Source organism: Doryrhamphus excisus, chromosome 5 (assembly GCF_030265055.1).
Source record: "Doryrhamphus excisus isolate RoL2022-K1 chromosome 5, RoL_Dexc_1.0, whole genome shotgun sequence".
Lineage (NCBI taxonomy): Eukaryota > Metazoa > Chordata > Actinopteri > Syngnathiformes > Syngnathidae > Doryrhamphus > Doryrhamphus excisus.
In genome coordinates, this window is record NC_080470.1 from 14,089,230 (window position 1) to 14,105,799 (window position 16,570).

The following is a 16,570-nucleotide window of genomic DNA, read 5'->3' on the forward strand; positions in this document are numbered from 1 at the left end:
TCTCAACTGTGTGTAGCGGACATGTGCTCAACAGATCTCTCGCCTGTTCTCTTTCTTGTTTGTGAGAGTGTGTGTTCTTGAGCTAAACACACACTCCGAGGCATAGAAAGGTCGGAGAGCCCGGCTTTTTATTCCCATGTTGTGTAAAGATCGAAAGACTGAGGGCCTTAATTGTGTAACTGCAACAATGGGTGGGGAGGTGAAAACATTGGGACAAATGAATGGGAATTTTCTTAATTTAGGATTTAAAAGGACAAAAAAGGGCAGGGAGTCCAATATGTCATTCAAAATTTTAGTTGGCTAATGGTTGCAAAGGGTGAAGCAGGGGTGGGGGGGAGTGGGCGGGGTTTGTACTGTGAGTGTATTATTAGACACATCGCCAACATGTGCTTCTCTGGTACTGAAAGCTTTGGCTTCTCTAACCTTTCTCAGCCGCTTTTCCTCCTGCCTGCTTGTCCTCGGCAGCAGGGTCGTCCCTCATGAGCGGCGAGGTGAGAGAAACCGTCACCTGCATTATGGGCTCCTTGCTCGATAATATGACGATGTTCGCCTCCTCGGGGTGAGCCTGCACCTCATACTGATCTTCAGAAAATGTCTGCCGGTTAAAAGGACACTTGGAATTACTCACTACAGAGGAGGTGGCGGGTAACAAGTCTTATTGTGCCACCTTAAGGGAGGGGGCTAGGCTTTAACACTTTTCATGAATACAGTTCTCTCTTGACAACATCTCTTCTACGTAAGAGAAGGAGTGGACAGTTTATGAGGGCCCGTGTCTCACTCTGTAGGATTCGTGTGTCCTAACCAGGCAGGACATCTAAAGATCAGCAAATCAAACATTTGGTAAACAGCAGGGAGGGCTGAGGTGGGTTATTTCAACATGTTACATCCTTCAGGTTGGCGTCCTCTGACTGGCGACCTACAGATGTCACAATAATGGTTTGTCAAGTACAGAAACCCACAGTGAAGAGAGGCTGGATACAGATGAATGTGCCCCAAAGCTTTAGTTCTACTGCACTGCCAAGTTCTTCTTCTTAAATAAGTTAAAAAAGTAAATTACTGACACTCGTTTAATTTCTACAGTATAACCTTCAATCTTTGTCAGCTTCTACATGATACAAAGACCCCCCCGGCTGTGAGGTGTTCTTACCGCCAGATTTTTGGGCAGCTGCTTGGCGATGCTCTTGAGCAAAGAGACACTGGGCTTCTTAGCTGCCAGCAGAATGAGTTGCACATTTGTGTCTCCCCGGAGCAGCAGGCCTTTGGACAGGATACCCACCCGCATCACACCCTTGAGCAGCCGAGCTGAGCTCTCGGTGCTGTCCAAGGAAGAGGAAAAACATGCTACACATTTAGACAAACATTTACCGAGGTGTGTACTGGATGTAAGACAGTGGTACCTTGGTTAACATTCGCCCCGGTTAGCACGCCTTCAGTTAACATACACAATTTCTGGTAGAATTTTGCTATGGCTTGCATTCGCCTGCTTGTTTCACTTCATCTTTGCATCATTTTCTCTGTGTAGAACTTTATTTGTTGGTGTCTGGAACAGAGTAGTCAACTTTCTGGAACATATTAATGACCCTAGCCAAGGCACCACGATACATTATTTATATAGATTTTATTTTTAAATTAAAAACATCATTTTTACTAATAAACACTAACATATTTTTGTTTTTGAGGCTAGTTGTAGCATTCCTTTCTATGTTGCTATGTGAAATCAATACACCCAGGAAGGATGTTCCCAACATACTACTAGTATTACATGGACAAAACCAGGAAGGAAGTTAAAAACATACTAGTAGTATTACATGGACAAAGCCAGGAAGGAGGTTCCCAACATACTAGTAGTATTACATGGAAAAACCCAGGAAGGAAGTTCCGAACATACTACTAATATTACATGGACAAAGCCAGGAAGGAGGTTCCCAACATACTAGTAGTATTACATGGACAAACCCAGGAAGGAGGTTCCCAACATACTAGTAGTATTACTTGGACAAATCCAGGAAGGAGGTTAACAACATACTAGTAGTATTACATGGACAAAGCCAGGAAGGAGGTTCCCAACATACTAGTAGTATTACATGGACAAACCCAGGAAGGAGGTTCCCAACATACTAATAGTATTACATGGACAAACCCAGGAAGGAGGTTCCCAACATACTAGTAGTATTACATGGACAAACCCAGGAAGGAGGTTCCCAACATACTAGTAGTATTACATGGACAAACCCAGGAAGGAGGTTCCCAACATACTACTAGTATTACATGGACAAACCCAGGAAGGAAGTTCCCAACATACTACTAATATTACATGGACAAAGCCAGGAAGGAAGTTCCCAACATACTACTAGTATTACATGGACAAACCCAGGAAGGAAGTTCCCAACATACTACTAATATTACATGGAAAAAGCCAGGAAGGAAGTTCCCAACATACTACTAGTATTACATGGACAAAGCCAGGAAGGAAGTTCCGAACATACTACTAATATTACATGGACAAAGCCAGGAAGGAGGTTCCCAACATACTAGTAGTATTACATGGACAAACCCAGGAAGGAAGTTCCCAACATACTACTAGTATTACATGGACAAAGCCAGGAAGGAGGTTCCCAACATACTAGTAGTATTACATGGACAAACCCAGGAAGGAAGTTCCCAACATACTACTAGTATTACATGGACAAACCCAGGAAGGAAGTTCCCAACATACTACTAGTATTACATGGACAAAACCCCCAATCTTACCTTTTTTGGTCTTCACTTTCAGCAGTGGCAGTAACGTTGGGCGTCAGGACCTTCTCCAGCAGGGTGTCTGACACTAGCTTCAGGGCTCGCTCCGAGTGGGAGACAATCCTCTGGACAGCCTGAAGCTCCTCCTCGCCTGGGTAAATGGTGGCGTGTTTGGCCATGACGTGGCGGTCGTCTGGCGAGTCGGGCCGACGCACGCACGTCTTATGTAAAATACACACCAGCTATTAATCCATCATGTTAATATCAACTGAGACATTTTTAACAAAAGTGGACTTGTGTAGGCTCTTGCTAGCAATACGAAGAACACAGTGGACTAGGACTTGTTGAGTTTGTCCACCACTTGCTATATTGCAGTTTTTCATGAATGAATGAATGATGGCAGTTTGGTAGTAGACTGAGGTCTATTATTAATGAAAACATTTTGAAATATAAATAATATGTAGTATTCTGGTCACTAGGCGGCAGTGGCGTCACATTATTACATTTGCACTTGATGGAGCCAGTCTTGGATGCAGAGTGAAAAAGGCTTCTCCTCCCATTCAGTGTGGAAGTGGTAAGTTTTTGTCTTCCCCACTCTGTTTGAAACCCTTTAAGTTTAGTAGCTAGCTGATAATTTCGAGTCTCTGCAGTGTCAGAGTCGTGCACTGTGGTGTAATGAATGAATTAATAGGAGTGTAAAGGTGACTATAGCGGTGTTATTTCATGTCCACAGAGCTGTAATAATGTTAAAAATCATACTTAAAAAGTCGTGAACAGGTTTTCTATGCTCTAAGTACCACTGTATTCTGTTAACATTTAATGCTATTAATCAATTAACCACAATAAACAAGGCAAAGAAATCTGCATTAGCCAAACTCACCAGAAGAGGGGGCACTGGCATACCGGGGCGACTCATCAGAGGTGGGGGGGCCATCCTGCGTCTTTGCTCACCCCAGTACATTTGCTCCTCCTCCATCCTTCTCCAGTACAAGTCCTCTTCATATCGCCTGTGCAAGTGAGCAGAAAAAAGGTTTTATTCATACAGTCAAGACATCTCCTAGACAGTGCATCTTCGTTACATCCTAGAGCTCTAAAACTCCTTAATAGCACCTTGTAGCACGAGTGCACCCAAGAGCAAGGCCAACGGGGAGATCTGGATTCAAAAATCTATTTTTAAACACCACCCTGACCTCATCTCCATGTGCCAGCGCTGCTCGTCGTCTCGCTGCCTCTTCATCACCGATTTCTGCTTCTTGAGTTTGCTCTCCTGCAGCTTTCTGGCTCGGTTACTGGGCTTGATCTCCACGGGGAGCTCCGGGTTGACTTTCCTCTGCAGAAACAGCAGAAAGAGGTTGAAGGACAAGGGATATGAAATATGTTAGAAAACACAGCTGGGACTTAGCTACCTTGTACTGCAGTCTGTGTCGTCTTCCCTTCAGGTGCATGTCCTTAGCATTTGGGTCATTGAAGCTGCATTCGCACAACTTGCAGTGGAACCGGATCACTTTGCCTTCACTGTTACGCACCTGGAAACACATTTTGGAGGAACGCACATTAAAAACCACACCACCACAACACTATGAAATACACTACAAGGCAGTAGAGGTATTTTGTTTTGGGTTTCATGGTTAGGGGCGACTCCCGTAAATTAGTAATAGTGCACAGAAAGTAAAAGACAACTAGGAAAGAGAAGGAAGTGTGTTCATGTCTCACATATGGATTGTGGATGACGGCCATTTCTTTTAGTACACTTTTCCTGTAACCAAAGTGTTCAAAGACACCAGGTAATTAAAGTTGAATTCACGTTTGGACACTTTGACATTTATCCTCTGGGATTTACTAGCATATTTAAATGCATCCAACTGTGCTCCTGCAGTAAGAATAATTTTAGTAAATGATAAAAATAAACACCTATTGTTTCCCATTGTCTTTCTGTTTATTTAGACTATGCGTAATATGTTATAACACGTGTTTTTCAGAGTGTTTGTGAATGCATCTCGCCAAGTGTGGTGTCGGTATGGCGCTGCTGTTGATGTGTTCAGGTCAGATTCAAGATATTAAAGCGTGCCAGACTCTACGCGTCCGTCTGCCATCACATAAGAGAGAGGTGTGGCTTGATGCGTATACGTTAATGATGCGAAACATTTTCACAGAACTAATGGAATAAATTAATTAATGCTCTATTTTTGACAGCCCTAATTGAAGGTTGTAAAAATCTTTCTGTATACTAAATATCCCATGTTACACCATGGACACCTGCCGCCTTTGTGAACCACTGAGTTGTCAGGAAATTACAGTATTTCTCCGATTTGTATTTTTATGACAGTATTTTACATGAGTAACTGCAGTAGGTAAACCCAAGAACCTCCTGTACAAACTGAATACACATCAGTGTGGTTTTCCCCATTCACCTCCTCGACATAGTCATGGCCGACTGGTTGGATGTCCCCTTGGCCACCCGCCTTGTCGCCATCCTCATCCTCGCTCTGAGGTTCTGCCTTTACAACGGGTGGCGGTTGCACGGGCTCCTCCACCTTCACGGCCATCGCCAGCGCTGTCGTCACGGATGCTGGAGAGCTGGCTGGCTTATTGGCTGCCGAGTAGGATGACAGAATGAGCCCATGTTCATATTAACACCGCCAAAGAACTAGTTTCTATTTCTGGACTGGGTTTAGATCAGGGGTCGTCGACATGATCTATCATGTCTAACATACACTAAAAATCTAACCGCTAAACTCAGAAGTTGTAAAATCTAATGATTAGTACTTCACATTGACAGTTTTACAGTGTACAGATCACCCAAAAAGTTGATCCCATTCAATAATTCTCAATGCAATTGAATATGGTAATAATGGTAACTGCAAATGATTACGCAATAGTTGAGTACATAACCTGTACATAAATAATACTGCTAAGTCTTTATATATGTATGTGTCTACCTATGAAAACAGCTGGTAATGTTGCTATGCTAATGTTAGCATGCTAGCAATGATAACATGGTAATGTTAGAATGCTAACACATAGCATGACAGTGCTAATTTTTTATATGTGTATGTGAAAATAGATAAAAATGCTTGTCTGCTAACGTCAGCATGTTAGCATTGCTAGCATTGCATTACTAGCGAGAGTAGAGTTCAGGACGTGAAGAAAAGCCATCAATTTGTTATACATTACTAGCCGCTGCAAGTGAACAGCTAACTGTTGTTATCGATGTACCTTTGGCAACTTACTACAGACTTAGTTTATCCATAATGAGAATAATAAAGATGAAAGCTGCATCTCATACAGTATTCGCGTACTGTAGTTCACCGTTCATTGTCGTTAATGTCGACAATCAACCCGCAGTACTTTCAAGATATACTATTAGCTTGCGATCGATGATGGAGGCACCCCCCATTTAGATGTAATTATACCACACAGGTATAGAAAGGAAAACAAAGAAAGCAAAGGTGTCATGTTCTCAAACTTACAGGTGAGAGTTATTTTGGATGAAAATGGTTTCTTGACCGTTAGACTTTTAGTCACAGTGTTGGCAGTCGCTTTGGATGCCGCGGCAGGAGTTGATATGGTGGCTGGCGAGGCCACCACGTCGGCGGTGGAGGCCAGGTGTTTGGCAGCTGTTGATGTTGTGATAGCTGGGGCAGAATTCACCAGGACGGGCTCAGTGGAGGGGATGGGTTTGCCCAGCCTGGTGTGTAGTTTCACCACCTTGACAAAGTCAAAAACACAAACAGATTTGCTTTCCCTCCACAGCCCCGGTGGACCACGGCGCTCCAGGACATTGCATCCCAGATGGAAGATGACATGAATAAAACATCACCGTTAGTCGCTCTAACCTTCTGGTGCTTGGCCCCGCGGATGTGTGCGGCGTAGGCGTCCACTCCAGTGCAGGCCACGTCACACAGCTCGCAGCGCAACTGAGTCTGGACCCCTCTGGAGGCATTGCTGGGACCCGTCGGCCCGCCAGTCTTCAAGCCTGCCTCTTTTTTCTTGTGTTTCTGGCCCTCCAGGTGCTCCCGGTATGTCTGTTTCAGTTAACATCAACAGTCAGGTGGTGAAGAAAAGCAGCACATCATCTACTAAATGATCACCTCCTCAAATAGCAAAATATACTCAAATTAAACCTTCCTTGGGGTCCCTGACATGAATGATCAACTTTGCTTAAATATAGTTTGTAATTATGTTCTACACTCTACAAAGCCAACGGTAAATTAGCAAAAATGTTCATTAATAGTTGTTGGCGCACGCCATAATGAGCTAGCTCTTGCTGTTCAGTCTAATTTCTTAAAGTGACACCATCACTCAGGTAAAAGAAATAGAGGATGTTTACATTATTATAGCCAAGATTGGAGTCACGGTTGAATTGTTTTTGAAGAGGAGGAAACATTTGGCGATGATATGAGAACTTTTGAACATGGACTAATTAAGCTTTAAGACATGGAGATCGAAGACCTTCAAAATCACAGAATGGCAAGTGTAAATGACTGTGGCGTTGCTGATCATTCAATTATTGTTTAAAATCGGTTTCTTTATGAGTGTAAAGGGGTCTACGTAGCCTCATTTATTTTATATTTCCTGCTTTGCAGCCGTGTCTCGATCATGGAATAGTGATTAGAAGACATTATGTGAACAAGACATGGCTTTCTCTGTTCTATGGGAACTTTGACGTCGTTCCCCGTGTACAAGCAGAATAGCATCCTTTTTCAAAATTGTTTCTAGCGTACTTTCAAGCCGAATGCTTCTTGTCAAGGTGTTTTTTCATAGCAGTCATCAGTGATGTGATCACTGGAAAGAACAGAACTAGGGGTGGGTGTCCGTCTGTCTCTCCTTCTCTGCACTTGCTGTGTCCATTTTTGTCTTAAAGCTTCCTTTTTTGGTAAAAGAAAAACATACAGTATCACTCAGATACTGTGAACATCCAGCAGCAACACAATGTTTTGGCATGACTACTATTTGGATGAAGAATATACTGAACCAAGGTCAACATCTACCTTGAGAAGCGTTTGTTCATTCTGGCTGGCCCCATCGACCATAAATGTAATTTTTGCAAAGTTACTGTTTTGAACAATGTAGAACGTAATTCAAAACATTATATAACATATTTAAGCAAAGCTGTGGCATTTGAACATCTCACCTGAGGGCCTGCACAGCTAATTTTACAAATGTCACAGTAATGCAGCTGGGGTTGCTTGGCGGGCCCCTTGGGCTTCAGCATCTTGTTCTGGTAAAAAGTGGGCTTTTTGTAGGTGTTTCCAGCCGGGCTTGTCACCGTGTTGCTGCCAGGGTTAACCCAGGAAGCGCTTGTCAGCTGCTTGGGTGGCTGCGGCTTTTGGAGCTGTTGTTGCTGAGACTGATGTGATGCGAGTTGAGGCTGGGACAGAGTCTGCACGGCCGGCTGGTAATAGGTGGGGGTGGATGCAGAGGTGTAGCCGGCTGGATCATAACTGGAGTAGTTGATGCCTGAGGGTCAGCGAGACAAAGCACAAGAAATGAGGTCATGTTTCTGCCAAGATGGACTCTCTTTTCATGGGGAGTTCAACCCAGGCTGACGCGGAAGAAAACGTTTCACTGACTTTCTCCACAATTCCCTTACCTGAGTAGGAGGTGGCTGAGGCGGTGGAGCTGAACGTGGAGCCGAGGGTGTAGGACGAAATGGATGTCTGCGGCGACTGCTGCGCAGTGCTGGATGCCGGGAAGATGCCGTAGCTGGACGACACGGAGCTGCTGGGGGTCACCGCTTTCAGCGCTGTGAGCTGCCGCTGGGGAGTTGGCGGGTGGCTGTACGCAGTGGTGGGGGCCGGACAGTAAGCACTCTTTACACCGACTGAAAGAGGAAAGCGAGGGAGTGAGAATGGTGCCAGGACGTCTGTTATGTCCAGCGGTCTGTCATGGGTTTTCTGACAGGGTGTTCGGTCCGGCTGTGAAACAACTACCATAGTCAGAAAGTCCGTTTACCAATGAATTCTATTTGGAGTGAATGCAAGCAACTGCAATGTCAGCGCTGGAGAGAACGGACCAAGTGAATCTGAGTTCCTCATCCTCATGAGGCCTCTGTAGAGGGGGTTCCCCACTCTGATGTGGTTTCAACCAGTCCAGGTGGCCAAGCGACCAAGCCAGGAAACAGGATGGTGAATGATTGTGTTTGTGTGTGTGAAATCGATCAAAAGAACAAGGTGTGTTTGTTCCAAGTGAAAGGTTTTGTGAATGTCTTATCTCTCTTCTGGCGATATACGCATCCATGTTGCAGTACCCATCCAGAAAATATTCCATTCCTAACAAGAGCAAGCAGGATTGAAAGGAAAAGTACTTTTTATAGTATTTTGCCCATCATCCACAATCCTTTAGTGAGTCATGAACACACATGTCCTTCTATTTTCTAAAGATACAAAAACAGATAAAAACATAGAGGCATCTCGGATTGCACCTCAGGGGATGCACCTATTCCGCCTAGAAAGCCTTCTAAAACAAACCTCCAAAAAGTGCCAAAAAGCTCAATTTCCATAATATGGACTGCATATTAAATCGCGCTCCAGCCACAATGTTATTATTAGTGTTGTTGTTATTAACATTATTATGCCCAAGAACTACGTTACTGGCATAGTGACACCTTGCCACATCACATCCACTAGCGACTGGCTTCACCACACACTCGCTCCCAATGCCTCAGGGCACTAGCCAACGGTAACGCTACATATTGGAGCTGCCGCCACGGCTGTTGTCGCTCGTTGTAGCGTTCCTTTATATGTTGCTATGTAAAATCAAAGCACCCAGGAAGGAATGTGCCTGTTACTATGTGCTCACAGCATGGGTAGAAAACCGTCAAAACCTTGTTGCTTCCTATTAGCAGCCTCTTTAAGCTGTTTTTATATCCTTAGAAGGCACCAAAAATAAAGATGTGTGTTTGTCTTGTGTAAGGATTGTGGATGATGAGCAAAATTCCAAAATGGTGCACTCTCTCTTTAACTGGTAGCATTAACACAGTGTAACATGTAAGTAAGTATAGGTCAAGATCATCCCTCACTGATTTACCGTTTCCACAACCACAGGTAAAAGTGGAGTACAGTGGATCCCTATCTAGTCGACATTCACCATTTGCAATTTTGTTTTCTTCTTTTTATTTAATTGTTAATATGTTTATTTCACGCATTTTTGTCATTTGAGCTGACATGCAGAGGGAGAATGTGAACAAGGAGGCGTAGAAGCCTGCAGCCCAGCCGTTCGACGAATGAAACCACTAAGAAAACAGCACTCGGAGAGGCTCTTCTGTCTTTGGGAATACTTTGTCTTACCGGTGAAATACAGGTGTGTCCAAAATGCAGCCTGGAGTCCATTTGCAGACCATGGCTTGTTTTGTGTATGAGCCCGTGGCACATTGTAGTAAAATAAAGAACAAAATGAAAAATACAGCAAAAGGGCATAATATATTATGCAAATTACTGATGATACCATCCCAATAAAACCCACTACAGTCATCCCTCGCAATATTGCAGTTCAATTATTACACCTTTCCTCTATTGTTTTGTGGTATTATGACGTATTATTAGTTAAAATTAGCTATACGTGGTATTCTGCCTACTTGGAGTCAGTAATGTTCCATTATTAAACATGACATTAGATAGCCGTCACGCTGCATGTAGCCATGGTATGTCCGACATGATTGAGTGAAAATAACTTCTGCTCCAATTCTGTGTGGAAGTGGTATGTTTTTGGCTTCTTTGCCCTTCTTGAAACCTTTTAAAGTTTAGAATACAGCACATGGAAACTAGCTAGTTAGGTCGCTAGCTTGTTAATGGTTAAAATCATTGCTGTGTCTGGTAACCCTGCAGTGATCCCGTAGCCTGCACATTACAGCTGAGCAATGTGGTGTAAATAAAGAAGACTAGGGGTTAATGACTACAGGGTAGGGTGTTCAGAAAAATAAAAGTTTGTGATATTCGTTGTGCTGAGTTTTGATTCAGCTCTACTACCCGAGAGTATTGCACCGCAGTTTGCAATTTCTCCCGCGACATCCCTATCCCGTGCCTCACCACATCAGCCTAGCGTGTATTATTGATTGGGAGAAGTTACTCTTACTGTAATGCTTTACCCGTTCTCTTTCTTTCCAGATGGCTAGCACACGATCCAAGAGAGACGTTGTGCTTCTAGGAAATGCTCGGAAAGAGAGTTTGTCCTCGTTAAAACAGCTCCCGACAGTCAAGGAGGTCCTCCTGCGACTTTTCTTCTTCCTCAAGAATGAGAAACAGGATCTGAGTTCAGCATCAGCGCTGGTCATTGAGGAGGTCATCCGTTTGTGGAACCAATCCTCCATTACTACTGCAGAAAAACGTAACGCCGTTCAAAAGTTGAAGGTGGAATATGAGAAATACCGGAAAGTGATGAAAAACCACGCCAGGGGAGGGGAAGCACAGGAAAAGAAAGAAGCAGAGTACAATAAGTATTGTCTAGGTCTTTTCGACATCGCCAAAGGGAACGTGATGTCCCACATTGAAATTCAAGAAGACAGGGACTTCCTGAGGGATCAACGCGGTGCCCGGGTGATGTTCCTAGGTGGATCTGATAAGAAGTACGAGGCGAGAATCAAGGCAAAAGACAAGAAACAAAAGGACCTCGAGAGTGTCGAAGAGTGAAATCGACAGACTTTTGGCCAAATCAGCGGTTGAGTGTGAGCAATCTCAAGCCACTTCATCTGAAGACGATCACGACGACGATGAGTATGCGCCTCCAAAACCTCTACGCCTACGGTCCCGCTCACCCCTGGGGAATGAACCTCAGCCAGGGCCGTCAGTCAATCGGCGCCGCGTCATCGATGATCCACTCTTCGCTGCTTCCTGCGACCGAGCCGGGGTATCCACGAGGGCCGCCATGCATGTCGTCACTCCTGCCCTCATGGCTGCGGGGGTCAACGTTGGAGAACTGACTCTGTCTGTTGGATCACTCCATGAAGCTAGAAAAGAGGTGCGTACTGAACTGGGGAAGAGCCTTCAAGAAGAGTTCAAACCAGAAGTCCCCCTGATCCTCCACTTCGACGGCAAGCTCCTCCCGGATCCTGAGGGTGGGCGAAGCGATCGCTTGGCGATTGTGGTGACAGGAATGGGTCTGGAGAAGATTTTGTCCGTCCCCTCCATCCCGGCAGGGACTGGCGTGGCCATGGGAGGAGCAATCCTGAAGGTTTTGGAAGAATGGCCTCAAGTCAAACCTTGGCTGGCGGGACTCTGCTTCGATACGACAGCTGCCAACACAGGCGTTCACGGTGGCACTTGTGCTGTAGTGGAGCGAGCTCTTGGATCCCGACTCCTCTTCCTGGCATGCCGTCATCACATGGCAGAGTTGGTAATGTCAGCGGTGTTTGACCACTTCTTCTCCTCGTCTGGACCAGACATTCCCATCTTTGGGAGATTCAAAGACTTCTGGGGCAGGCTAGACCAGTCCTCCTACAATGCCTACGATGACTATGACCAGAAGTCCCATCAATGGGCACCTGGTACTGGTACAATGTTGTTATCACATACCTGGGTATAGTGAGGCACGGGAATGCGTGTGTGAAAAAAGCTGTTATTTTGCTCAGTTAATGGTTTTACGAAATGGAACCGATTCAGCACTTAGCCGCTTCAAATTTCGAAAGAAAAAAAATCACCATATAAGGGCTGAACACCCTACTACAGGGGTGTTATTAAATGTGTATATGGTTTTAATGATGGTAAAGATTGGATTTACAAAGTCATAAACTTTGCTCCAACTATAATAATGTTCCATTTTATTAATATTGAATCCTATTCTATGGCAACTCACTTATCATAGTCGGGTCTAGTCTTGAATGAGTGTCTCACCAGTCTGGTAGTAGCTGTCAGAGGAACTCCTCTGGGCTGGAGCAGCACTTGTCTGGTAGTACTGTTTACTGTCATAGGTGGTCACAACAGCAGGACGGGCATAGCTGTAGCTGTCCTGTTGTACAGGAGAAAGGCATGCATTATCAGTGCAGAATACCAAACCATACCACTTCATTTCCCATGGTTGGATTCAAGCTCTATAAATACATACTATTGCCTTTTATAAAGCAGAGGGATTATCAATAAATGTGCATGCACGCTTTACTTTTTCCTCCACCAAACAAGCCAAATGTATTCAGTAGTTAGATAAAAGACACAGTTACACTTACAATGAGATGTTAAGACATAACACACAAAATGACAGGAACTCTCACCGCATCTGAGAACACCTGATACGTTTGTGGGGTGGTGGCAGGCTGGGGACGTGCCGGAGGGTCCGGCTGCCTGAAGGCGTAGTCTGGTGGGGGCTGGTGGCTCTGGTAGGTGGCGTAAGGAGCGGTGACGGCGGGCCGGGCCGCCTGCGCCGTGACAGGAGAGTAGGAGGCGGTCACTGAGTGAGGCACCGCCGGAGCCTGCTGGGCACTATAGGTGGCTGCAGACGGATGCGAGTAGGCTGGGGGAGGGGGAGTACTGAGGGGGCTGGAGGGTGGTCAGAAAAGCAGATAGGTCAGGAGGGAGGTTACTTCAGTGATCTCTTCCAAATTTGCTGCGTCACTATTGCGGCTTTTTAAAATGAATAAATCATGCTGTTTCATGGCTGAATAATAATGAGTCAAAAATGCATAATTAATTACATTTTATTGGGTTTTTTTCCCTAAATTAAGTATTTTCAAGCATAAAAATGGCCTGAAATGTAGTAGGGTTGTGCTATAGACCTTAAAATGTATTACAATATTTTGGGAAAATATCACAATACGACGATATAAAATCTAAATTCAGCAGTTTCTTGTATAAGAAGCCACAAACCTTAAGCTGTATCATGAAATACACTTGTCTCAAATGGTATAGCCCATGTATTTATTGGTAACAATCCGGCTGTTCTAATGAATGTCAGCCTCTGCACACAGTGCTACTAAATCTCCAACGTCAATGTCCAATGTCATGCCTGTGCTTGTCATAAAGGAAGATGTAGTCACCCATGAAATTCCAACTCAATATGGAAGATATTTTTATCACACTCTTGTTTTGTTTATGCAGACATGGGGCAAATGGCGCTCTTAAACAGGAAGTTTAAAAAAAAAAAAAAAGAACAAGAAGGTACTCTCCCAATGCTAACATATGTGGATCTATACTATGTCTTATGTCTACTATAGGGCCACACGGTGGATAAGTGGTTAGCATGTAGGCCACACGGTGGATATGTGGTTAGCATGTAGGCCACACAGTCAGGAGATGGGGAAGACCTGGGTTGGATTCTCCGCTTGGCATCTCTGTGTGGAGTTTGCATGTTCTCCCCATGTGTGCTCTCACACAAAGACAGCTGGGATAGGCTCTAGCATGCCCCCTGACCCTCGTGAGGATAAGTGGTCTAGAAAATGGATGGATGTCTACTATATTGGGGAATACAAGTGTCCCGGCGACTATCCTGGTTCTACCAAGTTGCCACTCGTTCATTCATTCATTCATTCATTCATGCCTTATAAAAAAAAATTTTCAAGATGCACAATATCATTTTTTGCTAAAGTGATGCAGATACCGGTAACCTTTTGTGTCTCAAGACCAATATGGTACCAATAACCGAGAAGAAGGACTTAAACAAATAGGATTTGACCAAGTGTACCTGTTGATTAGTCCCAATGAAAGATCATTACATGACTACAACCACGTCACTACTATCAGGACAACCAGAGTATACAACGCAGGGAGCTTCCTGCCGTGACCCAGCAAGGTGTGCTGTACTCGGACACACGCTCCGAGCAGCCGGTGTGACGCTATAGAGGTCTCTGGCAAATCCTTTGCACTTTTCAAACACTGCGGAGCTAGCTTTTCAGGTGGCTGATAGGGTTTTTTTGTGGGCTAAAGAACCGTGCTTTTGTGAGCATATGAAATCTAAAAGTGTTTACAAGTGAGCTCAGGAAGTTAGGAAACGCCTCAGGTCACAGGCAGGAGAAATACACATAAGTGCAGTAGTTACTGAGGGACCAAAGAAGAACTAATGAGTAGAGTAATTACTGAGGACCTAATACAGAAATAATAAAAACTCATAAGTAGTTATTGAGGAACTAACATTTAGAAGTCGTTACTGCGCCCAATTGCTTGCATTCTTAGCTACCTCTTTTTATGTTTTTATTATCTTTAGAACACACAGAGAACTGAAAGATTTGTGTTCATGTCACATATAAGGACTGCGGATGATGGACAAAATTCCAAAAACGGTGCACTTTTCCTTTAAAGGGGGACCTATTATGCCCATTGTGGATAATGGGCAAAAGTGCCCCCAAAATGGTGCACTTTTTCTTCAATACCTCTTGTTAACATAGTGGTACGTTATTCAGTCTGAAAGGCAGAAATCTTGAAAGAAGACGTGTGTATGTTGTGAAGTGGTAGATTAAAGTGTATGCTTTCATCAGTAGCAGGCATGTCATCATCATTTTAGCACTAAAGCAGGAGTCATTTTATTGATTTACTGTTTATTGATGCCCTCACAGGGATGCTTGTAATAGTGAAGGTTGTACTATATACATAGTAATGTGATTGATCATATTTATTTGATGAATTAATTGATGGATAACGTGCTTTGAAATCATAAGTGACAATGGCACACATATATTCAACTATTAATAGCAAAATATGGTTGGAATAGCTTGTTGCATGATCATATATTATTATTATTATTATTACACATTACGCTGTCCAATTTGAAAGATCTTTCATTTTTGACACAGAATTTTAACAGCATTGATTTTATTTTACATTTTTTACAATTTTGAAAGAAAGATAAACGCACATTATTTCCATTCGAAAACCACATCTGGCCCCCGGGGCGTGAGTTTGACACCTGTGCTCTAAAGTAAAGTCAGGTTCCATGAGACACTTTATCCGACAACAAACTACTTTTTGACACACACTTTTCCTGCCACTTGACATTTAAAACGTCAGCATCAATATGAACTATCCCGACCTTCCACCGACCAAAACACAACTGAAGGCGGGTTGCACGAGCAGAGCTAGCTCACACGGCTAGCTCAACGGCTAAAGTTAGCTCGTGTCAGCAGAGCCGCGTAGACGGAAAAGGACTGCAAGCGGCTCTCGGGAAACAGAACGATGACACGTTCTTACGACTCAAGCGCTCGCTGAGCTGACACCGGTATATGTCGCATGAATTACCTGTACTGGGAACCGGCAGCGTGGGTGAAGCCGAAATAATTACTTGCAGCCATCTTGGGCTTCTCCGGTACAGTACAATCATCAGAGGGAGTCGCTGACAGCAAGAAGACAAGGGAGGTCACCCTCTGTTCTGAAGCCAAACGTACACCGGAACAACAACATCATGCTTAAAACTTTCAAAGTATATCTTCACAGTTAGTCTTTCCACAGTATTTTATCAATATCATGTATTTTCTAGTGCATAAAAATGAAAGTATCTGTGTGATCATTGCTATTTAGAAATGTTCCCAGACGCGACTCGGAGGCATTGCCGGAAGTAGTTTTTCGGGAATTATCTTGTTTCCATCGCTGGGTCCCTTGCAATCTTTGCAGGCTCGAATGTCTCGGACAACCAAAGGCAACCAAACACCAGGCATTTATTCAACAAATATACACAATTGCAGTTAAAATAGATGTGTTTTTTTTTACTGTACACAAAAAATTTTGCTTCTCAAAACAAAATTATTTTCAGGAAAACACCCAAACTAAGGCAAGGCGTGGTATTCAAAATGTTACGAAAACACTGTATAGTGTAAGTGTATATAACTTCTACATGGAGCTGCATTTGGGCCAGGGCTTTTCTGATTGGCTGAGTGAACCACGTGAAGTAAGGAGGTGAATAATGAATGTGAGCGGGGGGG

General features: G+C 43.9%; 2 protein-coding genes across 2 annotated transcripts; one reads left to right on the top strand and one right to left on the bottom strand.

Moving 5' to 3' along the window:
- Positions 1-447: 447 nt before the first annotated feature.
- On the bottom strand, positions 448-16,051 carry zfr2 (zinc finger RNA binding protein 2). Its single transcript, XM_058072575.1, has 14 exons — positions 15,891-16,051; positions 12,938-13,202; positions 12,564-12,678; positions 8,330-8,560; positions 7,871-8,196; positions 6,573-6,761; positions 6,207-6,444; positions 5,148-5,329; positions 4,143-4,262; positions 3,927-4,066; positions 3,617-3,743; positions 2,753-2,957; positions 1,148-1,318; positions 448-595 (listed from the first exon to the last, which is right to left on the bottom strand). The coding sequence occupies exons 1-13, from the start codon at positions 15,941-15,943 to the stop codon at positions 1,206-1,208; spliced, it is 2,304 nt and encodes a 767-aa protein (XP_057928558.1). The 5' UTR covers positions 15,944-16,051; the 3' UTR covers positions 448-595; positions 1,148-1,205.
- Positions 9,561-13,180, top strand: LOC131129253 (uncharacterized). The gene is made up of 2 exons (XM_058072579.1): positions 9,561-10,038; positions 10,842-13,180. The coding sequence occupies exon 2, from the start codon at positions 11,599-11,601 to the stop codon at positions 12,253-12,255; it is 657 nt and encodes a 218-aa protein (XP_057928562.1). The 5' UTR covers positions 9,561-10,038; positions 10,842-11,598; the 3' UTR covers positions 12,256-13,180.
- Positions 16,052-16,570: the final 519 nt, after the last annotated feature.